This window comes from Lingula anatina, chromosome 1 (genome assembly GCF_051362555.1).
Source record: "Lingula anatina isolate TDL-2025a chromosome 1, LinAna3.0, whole genome shotgun sequence".
NCBI classification, from domain to species: Eukaryota; Metazoa; Brachiopoda; class Lingulata; order Lingulida; family Lingulidae; genus Lingula; species Lingula anatina.
In genome coordinates this window covers 24,121,282-24,136,910 of record NC_141767.1, presented here as the reverse complement: position 1 = coordinate 24,136,910, position 15,629 = coordinate 24,121,282, and the positions used below count along the sequence as shown (strand labels likewise).

The 15,629-nt window shown below is 35.1% G+C and overlaps 1 protein-coding gene across 10 annotated transcripts in view; it reads left to right on the top strand.

The window, feature by feature from the left end:
• LOC106178442 (potassium voltage-gated channel subfamily KQT member 1) overlaps nt 1-14,986 on the top strand; it is a 56,599-nt gene extending 41,613 nt beyond the window's left edge. For all 10 annotated transcript variants that reach the window (XR_015331705.1, XR_015331706.1, XM_013561613.2 and 7 more), the window contains one exon: nt 12,508-14,986. Coding sequence is in view for 8 of the 10 variants with exons in the window: in XM_013561613.2 (XP_013417067.1) it covers nt 12,508-12,615 (108 nt within the window). In the remaining 2 variants the exon portion in view is untranslated. The remainder of the gene's footprint in view (nt 1-12,507) is intronic.
• The last annotated feature ends 643 nt before the right edge of the window (nt 14,987-15,629 follow it).

Genomic DNA, 15,629 nt, shown 5'->3' with positions numbered 1-15,629 from the left:
ATGGATGTAAAAGCATGCAACAGTCATATAAAGTTCTGATTTACAGCTGTCCTGGCGTGCTGACAGCGAACTTTATGCTGAGTTTTTGAGGTCGCATACAAAAGAAATCCTGCATGTGAACTCCTTCACTTCCACTGGTGTGAGTAGCCAGTCCACTCTTAATTGAAATCATTATGTGTATCATAAATGACCACATGTTACAAGCAGCCATACACACAGAATGCTAGCCTTTTACTGCAATAATGATAGCTAATAATAATAAGTCATGATTTGCCATCTGGTGATTTTAAGCTCTTTAACTGCACAGACAGAGACTAATGATCTGTGCATTGAATAAAGCTGTGGTCAAAAGGCCATACGAAATTAAGGTGTGCCTTAAGAAAAGGAAGGCAAATCCCTCCTTGGATGTGTGATGTAATGCTTGACAGAAGCCCCCTTTTTCTGTCATCTTAAACCATATTGTTGTAATGCTGTCTCATAACTCCAGTAAGATCAACCTTGTGTCATACTGGGATATTCATCATCTTTTATTGGTAGTAGGGAGACATCTGGAGGATGACATAATGATGCCCCTAAATGGCTGCTCATTTGGGGTCCTTGCAGTCATCTTTCCACTGGGCCCATTCTTCTGACTTATTTATCTCCTAAGTGAGATATCATACAGTGATACACTCAACTGAACTCTTCAGTAGTACAGTACATGATGTTCTTGTATAAGGGGGGAGGGACATCTTATCTAGACTGCTGCTTGCAGAGTTTGGGGTTGATATAATGAGACAAGAAGACGCTCCCAAAAGAGAAGATATTGATGGAATCTGTTGTTTTAAAGAGAAAAAAAAAGTCTCGTTACAAATGTACAGATTTTCAGAAGAATAAGATTATTAGGAAAGAATTAGATTATTAAAAAAGAGCAAATTTCAGACAGTTTCTTGGGATTTTGATATTTCATTCTGTTGTTTCCTTGGTCTGAATCAGTGCTTATTTCATTATAAGTCATTTTAAATTTGGCCCCTCATATCCATATCTTATTGTGAATACTTTTGAATATCTTGAATAAATTTTATATGTTTATATAGACCATTTTATCCGGGAAAAGGTATATATCTATATGACAGACCTGTGTACTGTATGTGATATCAAGAGGGGACATGGGGTACAAAGGAGCATCTTCTATACAGTAATTGTCACCTGTCTTAACCTCAAACCTGTGCCATAAACCCGTAGCTGTAACTTTTTAGAAGGCTTTTCCTGCACTAAGGTGATACACATTTCTTGTGTTACATGTGCTGTGTTGTCATGTGAGGACATGGGTTTAAGTACCGTACTTGTAATCAATCACTTCCATTGGCTCCCTCCACTCTTGTTTTCTGGGAACAGCACCCTTTATGCTTACTGTACTCTTTTGTACTTTAAAATTTAATTTGCAGAACATGTGATCTATCTGTGGAAGGTTAAAGTGAAGGAGATCAGTGTAGATGTGGACCAGTAATCCCATATGCTTTCAACAACACTTATTTATTATCACATGAGAGTCCATAAAGTATCAGCATCACTTGACAGCAAAAACTGCTTCATGTATCTGTAACAAAAAAATGTGCAGGATAAAGTTGTTTTGACCCTGATAATATTGCCACTATAGTATTTCTTCTTTTTGTTGCAAGTTTTAAATATCTTTATGCAGGTCCTTTTGAAGTTAATGCGGCATAAAATCAGTCACGGAAAACAAGATGTTCAAGGTCAGGTGATTTTCTTTTTATAAAGAGACAGGTACATCAGAACCGGTCAGTTTCATTTCACCACTGAAATGTCTTGTATTTCAAATCAAATCGAAATCCTATCTCTATGGAATGATTGATTTGATTTTTTGTGAAAAGTTGTCAGGGGATTGTTTTAAGGATAGTATTCCACATCTTGTCCAATTTTACATGATATACATCTGTTTTAACAACATTGTATGAATGTTTCTTTGCTCTCTTTCTTTAGTTGATGTCAGGTTTTTAAATTTTATATCTGAATTGATCTTAAATCAGCTTTGTAGAAATAGAGTTGGCTGGAGGGGATTGAAAATAGTGTCCCTTATAAAGGCTTTTTTTTACAGAGTGGGGTCCATTTTAAAAGAAAAACATATCACATTACTGGTACAAGCTATTACTAACTCTGCACACAATTAATCACTTTGGAGGCACTGTTTAAAAAACAAACTAAAATCAATTAATCTAGATTAGCAGCTCTAAGGAACACAGACCAACTGCAGATGTGCAGTAACTTAGCACCTCTTAGTAATAAAATTGTAATAAAATTGCCATCTGTTTCTGTGGCATCTGATAGGGCTGTGTGTCTGTTAGGGGCAGAAGTCAATGGTTTTGTAGTGGCAGGCTCTTTGTGTTTAAAACTAAAGACTGCTGCACCCTGTTACCTCACCATATTGTCTTTATCAACAGCTCCACTCTGCTGTAGCCCCCATTGGTCAACATTACTTCAAGTCGTCTGCAAAAAAAATCAATAAACGACAGCACATGTGTTGTAATGATTTATAATAAACAGCAGGTTTGTTTAAAAAAAGGGGGGGGGACACCACTTGGGGGCATATTTGGCTATCAGTTTCTTTTTTTTTTTTCTTTTTTTTTTTCTTTTTTTCTTTTTCATTAATTTTGAAAGGCATTTGTGATGAGCAAAAAACAGCCAAAAACAAATTGCAAAAAAAAAACTGAATGCAGAAAATCCAGCTATGTTATGCTAGTGTTTCAATTTTTAATGAAAGTAGGACCACATTCAGATAAACCCATCATACAGGCTGGATCGATCCAAATCTGTGGGGGTTCTTGCTAAAGTGCATTTAATGAAATCAGCTTAGTTGACTGACTTTCCTCCTCAAGTGAAAGAGCTTTCAAGAGCCAAGCATGTTAATAAGTTAATTACTCCCAAGGAGGCATGTCTGACAATTAAGCTGATTACACTGACTACGCTTAAGTGAGAATCCCCACAGAGTTGGATCTATCCAGCTAGAATGATGGGTTTCTCTGAATGCCCTCTCTATAGCAAGCTATAGGAAGAGTATTCTAGGAAGAAAAATAAGAAGATTCGTAAGTGTATTTTCCAGCAACTTGTTGGTTCAGCATTTTTCTATTTTTGGTGCTTAAAGAAAAAACTCTTAAAAGATTCAGTGAATTCTATCCATGTGAAAATCCCTTTGAAGTATAATTATAAAAAATTGAAAGAATGTCTTGTAAATTGTGAAAAACAGTAAACGAGAGTTTTTGGGAGGTTATTATTTCATCCCATAAATTGTACGCCAGCTGAAATTACTGGTAGTGAACTGAAATGATCAAGAAATTGTTGTATTTTTTTATATCTTCACAAGTTGAGTTCATAGTTCATTGAGAGTAGGGTTGCAAAGTTCATTTTTCTTTTCTGCAGGGATAGATTTTACAAAAGCACAGCTCTGCAGTTTGCTATGTAACCATGTGTTGAAAAGATTATGTGACTGCTTTCATTTTTCAAACAATTTTACACAAGTATTTGTACAGAGACATCAAACTTACCCAGAGCCCCCTTTTTGTGGGCCACTGGTTCTGACAACTAAAATATATTTTTTCAATGCCAAGATTTACCAGTAGATAAAAAAGAATTTTCTTTGTACACAGAAAGAAGATGAAAAAACAATATTTATGTATTATTGTTAGGACAAAAACAGATAAATCAGAATTGTCCAACCAAGTTTAAGTTGAAAATTCTCATTTTTGTACATGTTTTTATGATTAGTTCTAGAAGAAAGAAACTTAAAGGAAAGTCCTAATGGAGTTGTTAACACTTGACAACCTTAAGGAAAATAGCTGTAACAACCAACCATGTGTGTTATTAGAAATTAAATTAAACAGCCATACAATTTGATTTTGTTTGTGCCCATGCATCTTAATCAGTGCAAGCATGGAAAAATTAACTTGCAGAAAGTGTCACAAGTTCCCCGCTCAGTTAAGTTATTATGTAATTGTATTATTGTATTGTGAGGGTTAGAAATGCACACACATGAATGCACTGGAGAACTCTCCTCACCACCTGGGTGTCCTGAGTGGCCCTGCTGGGCATCCAGAGAGCTGATCTCTAGGAAAAATTGCTCCAGGAACATCCAACACATCAACGCCATCTTCCTTAAAACTAAAACAATCGAACTCACCCATCACTTGGCAGTCGGGTTGCTTTACCTGGGCTAAAAAAAATTTTGGGTGCAGTTATTGTTTGCGGGTGTCTACATTTGATATGGATGACTGTTGACGTCAGTTATTAGTGTTTTGGATGTGCCTCTTTAAACAATGTTTACTGAACTTGTTGTCTTCCAAAGTAGCAGGCAATTAAGGCCATTTTAACAATTAGTTTTTGACATTTGATCTTCTTTTCATGACTCCTGTCTCTCTGCATCAAATTCCTGGCTTACACTCAAGTTGCTAGTTGTGGGCAAATTTAGACTGAACCTTGGTCAATAAAGGCTTTTATGTAAATATTTTGAAAAAAATCTGTTTCTGCAAGTGGTAAATCATATGTGTAATATTTTTAGTATGTCATAGAATAAATCCACAGTATAAAATAATAATTGCCTCAGTTGAAAAAAAATATGTGAAAATAGGATGCTTGTCTCTTTGACATTTCAGAAAAAAGTGTCTTTTTCTTTTCTTTTCTTATCCTTTTTCTCAATGAAAGAAGCTTATCGCAGACAATGGTGTTTAAGATGCTCATCTTCCAAGCCTCTAATGATGTTTTCATCACGAAATCTTGTAATCCGCTCAAGGTGACAGGTGAAACTCATTCGACAATTGACAAATTTGACAAGAAAATTCCCTCATAATGAATAAATTTATTACAAGTCGGAGAGAAAACCTTTGCGTTCACACTATCTGGACTGAAATTGTTGCTAATATTTCTGGGCAAGAATCGCCCCCCTATTCATCTCTAATCATGGCTGTAGGTGTTTATGATGCCTTTACAGCAGGGAGCCAGCTTTTCAGTGTTTGTGTCCAGCTGGACGGATGTCCGCACTGCTCCATGGCTGAGGCTTTGTTCTGGACTTGTAATCCACTGGCAATATGAGACAACAATGCTGCCCTCAGAGGTTGATCAAAGGTTAATGAATCTACACATTTACAATATTGAAGGAGATAATAATTTTATTCTTATATCAAGATGATCAGCTACAACCTTTTGCAGATGTGTAGAATATTTTGCAATATTTTTATGCTCACCAGAAAAAAAAAAAAAGATTTGAAAATTAAGTGGATAAGATTACCACAATTAGGTGCATATTACATGATTTTCGTTTTTACAATTGGTGAAATTACGAAACCATTTTATTTGACACTCTATGAGTGTATTATGAGCTTGTAAAAGCATGCTGGAATTATCAAGTACAGTGAAGTATGAGGCAATACTTATCAATATTCACGCCAGTATGCCACAAGGTGTTACAGTATGAAGTTGGTGCACAGATGATCTATCCCAGTATCATATGTCAGCTTAATGACAGTAGATGATACATTGAGCTGTTTAGAAAGGTGGAGCCCACACTTTTGCACTCTAATGAAGCACCTGTTGTAGCTCACACACTCACACAGTCCAGTCCCTGTAACACACAAGACTTTTGGACATTCACTGCACTGTCCCACACTATGGCTTGCTGTTTCCTCTTGTACGAAAACATATGGTGCATGAGCAATAACAGTGACTTTTAGTGTGCATTGTTTTTCATGAAAACTGTTTCCCTTTTTTCTTTGCTGATGTGTAAGGACAGGAATTGAACTGTGGAATTCAGTGTGTTCTTTGTAGATGTTCTTTGAAAATTGTCTTTTTTTGGGGTGGGGGGTAATTCATGCACAAGAATGTGGAAAGTTTTAAAATTAGTATACAAAAATTTTGTTGAAGATATTTTTATTTATTGCATCTGGAAAGAAAAAATTACGGATGCTATTTGGGTGAGACATAAGATATTCTGACACAAAAAAAATTATAAAAAATAAATTGTTGTGGTCACCAGCCTGCAGTACATGTAGGTACATCCTCAGTTGAATAATGGAAAGTACATTTGATTCAACCACTTGTCCTAAGTATGAAACTAACCTGAATTTTTATCCTAGTTTCAGTATTTCAAGTAAAACGAAGACAAAAAAATCCCAAAATCTGATGCCCTTATACTCAGATTAAAACAATTTCCTGTTTCACATTTGAAACAAAGACAGGCATTTCCATTCAGTGACGAAATATTTTATTGAATTGTTGTTGTTTCCTGCAGGGACAACAAGCATGATTTGATATCCAGAAAGTATGTTGTTTTACCAAGACCACAATATATGTATCTTTTTTTAGCCTCTTGCTGTACATTCCTTTTCTTTTTCATTGTCTTTCTTTACTGTAAAGCTGGAGAGTGGGTGAGCAAGTGTCTGTTTGTGGGTAATCTGTGACAAGTGGTTCATAATTTATAAATTTTTCAGTTGTTTCAGTTATACTTTCATTTATTAACATATGTTATGTTGGTTTTATTAGTTTGAAGCTTTCTAGGTGAACATTAAATCTGTGATGAAAATGATAATATCTTATTTAAAAGACAGATTTAATATTCCCATATCACCCTATGATATGAGGTAAAATCTATTTCATATTTCTTAGAAATGATGTTTGATTAATCAAAGCTATCTGTCTTATGCTGGGCTCCCTTCCCACCCCCCACCCCCACCCCCCAAAGAAAGGAAATCCCAAAATAACATCCATTTTTATTTTTAATTTCAAAGTAGAATTGACATGTCTTTCTTTAGATTGTTGAAAGTATACACAGGTGCTGTAACAGGAAGTCTGGGGAGAGAGGGGAACCCTGATACTGAACCTAACTTAAGTCAAGACTCCGTCAACAGGAAATTACTCATTTATTTTGCTGCCATCAGGTGATATTAATTGACCAACCATTTTTCAGGTAAAGGTTTCGTTTAGCCGCCTGTTATGAAAGTCAAAAAACCATTATATCCGCATTGCATTCTTTTATCTAGAGACTATTAATTATGGACACAGTTTTCTGGTGGTAGTGGTTGTGAAGCATTTTTGTAAGGTCATGTTATGATAACATGTCAATCTTGTTGGAGGCTTCATAAGTCTCAACTGGTAAATTACTCTGAGGCGTAAGGCTGATAAAGTCATGTTATTATCTCACATGAGAGCAAAGCTCCCCGCCACGGGTCCATATTTACGTTTTATGAATATCTGCTGCACACAGGTCTAAGATAAACTTATTATTCTTAAATCAATACCTGGCGTAAGGACTTATGTTTGTGCTCTTAGAGTGGTTATCTTGGGTTGGCCTGTGTGGTATAGACAAGTTCTCATGGAGAGATTCTGGCGCTGAACAAATATCTCAGATTTCTGTTGGAAGAGATAGGGCTATCTGTCTGTGATAAAAGCTGTCATAAGTGGAAATAAATTGAGGACTTGTTTGCTTTATCAATCTGTTATGGGTCTGAAAGTAGTTTAGGTCAATATTCAGAACAATGAAATTAAAAATTGCCAGACCCAAGCATTTTAACAATCGAAGTTATCAACTAATTACACATCTTGTGTGATGTATGGCTTCAACTGAGGAATTCTTCTGTAAACCTTTGTTTTAGGCAGTGATAACCCCCGGGATAACCCCTTGTTTGAAGTATTGAAGTTACTGTGTTGCAGCTTTTTGCCCAGTGAGGCACAGCCTTTTGGTTCCTCTCTTTGAAACTGAGTACTTGTAGTGATTGAAGATTCTATCAAAAAAATTTTGTGGCCACTAAACCCATAGTTCAATTGTCTTCTAATTCAGATTTAAACCTAAATGCCATAATGTTCATTACTTGTATTTGGAAAAAAAAAATGAGAACGTTTTGTTTTGACTTCTTCTTAAAATGGCAGATGACTAAGTCACTTGATGAGTAACTAATACCTGAAGAGCTCATATCATCTCAGTTGTATGTACAATTTAACATCACCTCATACAGAAATGTTTACACATACATTTAAGTTAATAAAAATGTGGCACCTTGATATTTACAGTGCAAAATATACCAGAGAAATTTTTGGTGATCACACAGGGGATGTTAATATTACTTTCCCAGCTCTCTCCCTGTTTAATTTGTATAAATTTCTGACTATATTTTTAATAAAGAACGACGTGATATTTTACATTTACATTCAGTAGAAATAACGAGTTACAGGTGAAAATATATAATTTCCAGTGGAAAAGTTGGGTTTGGGCAGAGTTTGGTTTTGACAGGGCGAAAACATGTCGTGAAAATCATTCTGAATGTCATCTTTTTGGTGTGCCAGGTGAAATATGAGATGGTTGTTCTCTTTTTCTTTAAAATTGACCACAAAGCTATCAGAGCTTTAGAAACATCAAAGTTATCTACATTGAATTATTAATGACCCAGTTTTTTTCTCCATCACAGTGCTGGTAGATAATCTTTCATCACTATTTCTCAATAGTGATGAGCATTTCATGCAGGCTATGTTTCTCATCTTTGATGCTTCGACAATTATATTCAAATTTACTTCAGATTAAAGCAGCTCAATTTCTTGTTTGTGTTACCTTCCTCTTTTGACACTTTGATTACAAACCAATCCAGGTCCGATGACAGATGTGTTTATTATTCAAAATTTAATAAGTTTTTGACAAAAGATATATCCTTTGTCATATCCCATGATCTTAATTAACTCTGGCTCAAGATGACAGATGTGTTGATTAATTTGTTAGAAAATATGAATATATTCTTATCAACTTTAAAAAGACCTAAGATCAAGATATATTTGTATTCAGATATATGGTTTAGAAATAGGGTGATAAATAGATTGCTTATATTCTAAGGCTGACGACTCTATTCAGCATAGAGTTAATGCAAAAGTGTGATAAATAAGATATCATTTTCTGATAATTTGCAAAAATGAAATTGATGGTGGCATTGTGAAGAGGAAGTCATGCTTGGTGTATGGCTTTAGAAATATTGCACTTTTCCGTATCAGAAGACCCATTCAACAACTGTAAGAAGGTTACATTTTCAACCATTTGTTTGTCTTTCAATTTTCTTATTTAAACTCCAGCCATACAACAGCCTTTTCTTAGCAGGAAAAACGGGGAAAGAAGATGCAAATCTGTGAGAGTGAAAATTGAAAGCTCTGTTTATCATTAAACTTCAATTACCTGGCAAGGAAGATGACCAGAAATCAATTTCATGGCACATGATCGTAAAACTCGCTGTTTGCTAAGATAACACAGCAGACTGGCCAATTTGATTTGCCCATTTAACCAGCCAATCAAACTGCAACTTATCTATGCGGATGCCTCTTTGATCTATTGGAAGATGAGACTTGTCATTTTAGCTTTGTGTATTTGATTTCACTAGTACACACCGAGGTGCCACGCAGAGAGACTGTGAAACAAAAGTCAAAGACCCGAGCCCTTTATGAGAAACTGGGGGTTTATGTTTGTCAGGCTTTGTGTTGTCACAGTTTCTATGGATAATTTTTTTGCCTGCCTCACATGCAAGTGTATAATTTGAGATGGGAGGTTCGATTTTCTTTGAATGCGCTGACATGTGATTTCCACTTGTCAATTCATTTGCTACAAAACTTCAGGCAAAAGTTGATTGGTACTTAAGTCAACACAGTATAAGGGAAGAACTAACATCTCCTGCTTGGATTTGATGAGAATTTTGAGTACACAGGTGCTGTGAGATAGCTGGGTTATAAACTTGCTGTAAATCTGTTGAGCCTTACTAAGTCCTGCCTAAACCAAATAATTATTTCACTTTGATATCTTTCCCTTTCAGGAGTGTGCTAAAATCTGACTTTTACTTCACAATTTTTCTCGTAAAATTTGATAGTGAAGAAAAAAATATCAATATTTTTTTGTGAGAAATTTCCAAGTTTTTGTAAATGTACGTGTATACAAAGCTGACACGTCCTAAAACCAATACAAATTCAGGAGATTTGATATAAAGAATATCAAACAGTTGTATAACTGAAGGATTACTGATTGGCAATTTTTCAATTTTTTGTCATTTGGCAGGTGGCAAGTAATGTTCTTTGGCTTTTCTGTCCTATTATAAGATAGTTTTTCATTTGACATAGCTTAGCTGGTTCTTTGAAACAAGTTGATTCCTAAGACCTTAGGATATTTAACCTGAGCAATAAAAATGTGTGTTTGGATTGAAATTCCTCTGGTGTTTTGCTCCTATGGCTACTTTTTCCAGTTTACATTTTCTTTTTTTACTATAATCAGCAGTATAATGATATTTGATGGAAGTTTCATTGTTCAGTCAAGAACTGCCTTCAATGAAATATTCCTCGTGATGGCAGCTGGACTTTTTTCCCCCCGTTTTGACTGCACCCGTTCACTCCATTGCACAATAGTAAGTCTCGTCACTTGCATAATGCACTGATACTGTATCCTAAATATTCACTAATCAGTGTTGGAATGAAATCGAACCTGAGCCAGAGGTATGCTTACCATTGTTTCAAATACCTTTCTGACAAGGAAAAGGGTAGGGGTTCTGCCAAGTACACTTATTGTATTGTGTCCTAGAGTTATTTAAGTACTCATTACAAGAGGAGTTTTTAGATTGTGTTATGTTTTCACATAATCACATGTCCCAATGTCACAGGTTTGTTTTTTACTGTCTTTTTTAATTGGAATTTGTTTTGTTAAAAGAAAAAACAATCAGGGAAAAGGAATTTTTCTGCCCCATCAGTAAGTGAAACTAACTGGAAATGGTGCCTTTCATTTTTCCCATTTCACGGTACATTGTACAACATATGGAAGCTACATATTGTACAAATGTAAAACACTTTGAAAATGACTCAAGTACTGCATTTTGCTAGACGTAATTGAATTTGATGTATATGATCTGACAGAGATTGAAATAGCTGATTTTTTCCATTAAAGTGCATCATTTCTCCCCCAGTCCCTGTATTGTCATAACTGTGGTTGTATTGTATGCCACAGCACTCATGTCAGCATATTCTTACCACCAGCTAGCACATATAGTTTTACCATTGTGATGGAAGAGACAGTGACATTGTTTTCTGATCTGGCTGTGACATGGCTGTGGTGTCGTATCAATTGATCAGAAGGCCTGGGCAATCACATGCTGCTTTTTGAATTCCTGTTGTGTGCTTTTAACTTGTCACACTGGAATCTGAGAGAACATTGTCTATGGAGAGAGTGGAAGTTTTGAGGTTTTATGTCAGAAAAGAATTTCATCATCTGTGTTATGTAAGAATATTCTTAGTCATTTTCTGTAGTGAACAGCTACTATTGAAATTGTTGTTTACCTCCAATACTTCCACATCTATTTAGTGTGACAAAAATTATGCACTGCTTTATCCTTAGCTTTTATGTCAGTTTTGTTGAAGGAAACCAGGCGATTTTAATTTAATATTATCAGAAAGAAAAATTCAGGAAGGAAAAAATAGCTGTGGTTTCATCCTGTATGTGTTTTGTACTCAAAAAAAAAATCCATGATTTGGATAAATGTTTGAATAATTTTGTAAAAAAAAATCAAAGGTAATTTTAAAAGATATCTTTTCGTGTCTGCAAGTCAGGAAATGAATGAGAAAGAAACTCTCAGCAAGAGTTCGAGGCTCCAGTGTACTTTTTTTGTTTTCTACCGGAAATATGATAGTGTTGAGGGAAAGGTAGATCTAAAATATAAACAGAATGCTGAAGATATTGCAAGGCACATCAAAGCTATACTGACTTTGATCTTACCAGAATCTTCTGTGCTACTTTTAACTGATTAATACAATGTATTTATGGTTCAACCTACTGGAATTAGTTCTACAATGTGTTTATCAGTAACCCCCATGGAAAATGTGAGCATTTTGTAAATTCAAAAAGGTGGAGGAAAAAAAGGCAGTTTTTAATTGATCAAATATTACCTGCAGTAGTTGTTGCAAATTTTTTTAGTGTTTTTTTTTTTTTTCGTTGCTTGTTGCTGATGTACTTTTAGAACCATTTTCACTTCAACATCATTTGAAATTCAACAGGCCTGTTTTTTCACCACAAAATAACATACACAGACTGTTTTGTTTTCCACCTGTGCCTCTCGTTTGTCTTGAGGCAATATTCCATATCACTTCCACACAGATTTGTTTTGTTTTTGTGAGGAGACTGGGTGTTGCAGCATGCACCAGTCAGAATTCACTCCTGCAGATTGTATTTGTTTGGCAAAACATCTGCATCTGTGCTTGGGCGTACATATACAGTGTATTATGGCTGCAAAGAGTACACTTTATAAACTGTTACCTCACTGTGGGTTGTCTGTTCTCCTCCTGTGTCAGAATATTTCCACCGTCTCCATGCTTTGATAAATCTAACACCTTTTCTCTTTTATGCTGAAATATCAAAAGGATTGATATTTTATCAAAGCATTTGCCACACACACACACACACACACATATATATCTATATATATAAACATTTTCAGAAGCTGTTCATTTTCTACTTCCCAGGTCAACAAAATGGACCAGAAGTTGGATCAGATACTCATCATGCTGAACACACTGGTCAAAGCCAAGCATGCTGCTGTGAATGAAGATTCCAAGGAAGACTCTGTGTAAACTGTCTTCAGGGACATGGACGGACCTCTCTCCCAATTTTGTGGAAAATAGCTTCATTCTGGGTATAATACAACAAGTGATGCTGTCATATTGTGTTAAGGGGGAGCATGGAGGACTAGAAACAGCTAAATGAACCAGGGGTTATAAGGATAGCATGGCAATGGGTAACTTATGCAGTGTAGTTTGATAGTGTGGTCATCACAGACACACATACACTGTAGATTGACACAATGTGACTTGTTTTTTATGGCAATATGATGATATTTGGTTGTGATGCTGTGAAGTGACATGGAGACAGCTTTTGTGCCACACCCATTTAGTTTATAATGGAGGGTGGGGGGAGGGGCTAGCTAGAGGTAATGGGGGCAGGCCCAAGCTCTCTGTAACACCTGGGATGTTAACTAGGCCTCCTTATTTGTGCACTAGTTCCAGGAAGCCATTTTTAATGATAGCATGATCAGGATGGGGCGTATGTACTTTAAAATGTGGTCATAGTCACTTGACTAGGGCAGAACAAGGTCACTTGGAGCATTCAGATAAACCCATCATACAATAGCTGGATAGCTTGAACTTTTTGGGAGATTCTCCGTAAGTGCAATCCTCGTGTTGCTAAGATGTATTAACTCATTAACTAGCTACTCAAGTTGATTACACTGAATGCACTTTAAGGAGAATCCCCCGCAGAGTTGAGTCCTGCTGGTAGGATGTTTGAATCTGAACCCAGTCTTACACCACAACATACTTATTACAAGTTATCAGGGCTTAGACCTATGAAAGTCCATACAGTAATCAGTATGCAATGTAATTATAAAGTAGAAGGTAGGAATGGAAAGAAATTAAAACAGTCATATTGACTTTGTAAATTGAGGAATTAAATTAATTTGCCCATGTCTTTACCTCGTGATATTTTCAAGTGGAATATGTAAAAGACTCTTTGCTGCTGTTTTATGGTTGATTATGTTTAAAGATGTGTCACCAAGAGATGCTGATCTCTCAGTGTCTTCCTTAGTTGAACAGTTTTAACATTTGAGTTTTTTTGCAAGATCTGCCCAAAATTTATATGTATGTGCCAGATGGTGAAATATACCTTTTTTTAGTGCAGAACCCTCTTCAAGAAGATTTTGAGTGAAACCTAATGAAAATGGATGTTTTCTTTATTTAACTATTTAATTAATTATTTTTTGCTAATATAATAATTATTTTGTTATTGTTCTTGCCATTTATATCTCTTTATTTCTTTATTCATAGTGATTGTGTGATGTTTTTATTATAATTTTTTTTTAAAGTGTCTGCATTTAATGAGAAATACTGAATACATCTTGAGTACAGTTAAAATTAATTTTTTCTAAATGCAATTTGTGAAGAGAGTGACTCCAATGAAAATTAATGACACAAAATTTATTTTATAATTCAGCGTTTTACATGGAGTGGTAAACATATCAGTATTGAAACACTTAGACTAGTCCCAACATATAATTATACCATGATTTTTTAGTCCCTTTCACAAATTCACTTGAAATTCATTTTCAGAAACAGCATTCGTTTTCAGAAACAGCATTGTAGCAAACAAAATTTATCTGGTTAACTGATGATGTCAGGCAAATGGCCTCTGTTTAGATGACTCTGTTTATGTTATAGTCATGCTATTTAATTGTCAGGAAGCTTTTTTAATACTGGATGTGAGAAGGATCTACAACTGGTGTCCATTGACTGGGTGATATTATTATCATATTGGTAATTTTAAAATTAGACAGCTGATCATTTTGTCTCATTAAAATCTGTCTTCTAAATGTCAGGTGACTGCACATGGAAATTTTGTTTCAGGGTACTTTTCACATTTTGATATTGAAACTCCATTTACAAGTTGCTTTGAATGTCATCTCAATATAAATAATCATACTGAACAAAATGAAGAAAATTTCGACCTATTAGATATTGGTTGTACAGAGGTATTCTTCTGTTCTGCCTTAGCATATGTGTTACTAGTTTTACTGGTGTTCCTGTCTGATTTTTAAAGGATATCCCTTTTCATTGTTAGATTATTTGATGCTTTGTCACTTGTAGACTTACTTTGAAATACACGCTTCTTTATAATATGTTTAAATATTTATGATAAAGTGTATTTTGCAGTCATTCCTGTAGTTTTTATGTGGTAATACTCATTACAATTTTAATCAGTAAGGTGGAGTAAGAATTAATTTAAGTCTCTTCTGTTTGTACGGTTTTATTCACAATTATCTTAATGTAAGAACTTTTTTCACTTTGAACATAACTTTGCACATAAGATGTTGATATTACCCAAGTATTGTGATTTTTTGATAATTGTAATAACGGAGATTGTGCAACTGAATAAAATTTACAAAAGAACAGATTTGTTATGTTTTGTTAAATCTAGACTTATCTTTGAAAACATTATAGCCAACGAAACTGATAATTCAGGGAAAAACGGCCATGGTTGAGAAATACCTAGATTTTAATTTTATGCTAACACAAAGAATCACAAAACGAAGATTATTGTGGCACAAGAAGCCCTCGCTCTAATCATCTGCCATAATAGGGGCAAACTACAAACAACATATTGATGTGACGATACAATAAACATACACCAAATAACTAATGGAGCACGAAGATGTTTCGTTTTACTTTATTGAGACTGGGGCCCTATAGATCTTCTCCTGGTGTGGTGGTTACAATGATTAAGCGTCTGGGTATTCCGGATGACCGCAACTGGAGTAAATATTGCACATCTACTCAATGTAGCATTGTTTTAAAATAAGCAAAAAGTATCCAGTCCATCAGAAGCGATTAGCCTTCAGCTCATCACTTTTATAGCATTCATTTCTGTTGGCATTGGGATGATTTCAAATAAACATGTTTGTGGAGCTTTCAGGTCGAATTAAATAGAGCAAATGCAGAGTGGAAAATATTATTTCAAAATCGTGTTGATATTATACACTGGGGTATATATACTTAATATATATAATAGAAATGTGATGACACCTGTGGGGGAAGCA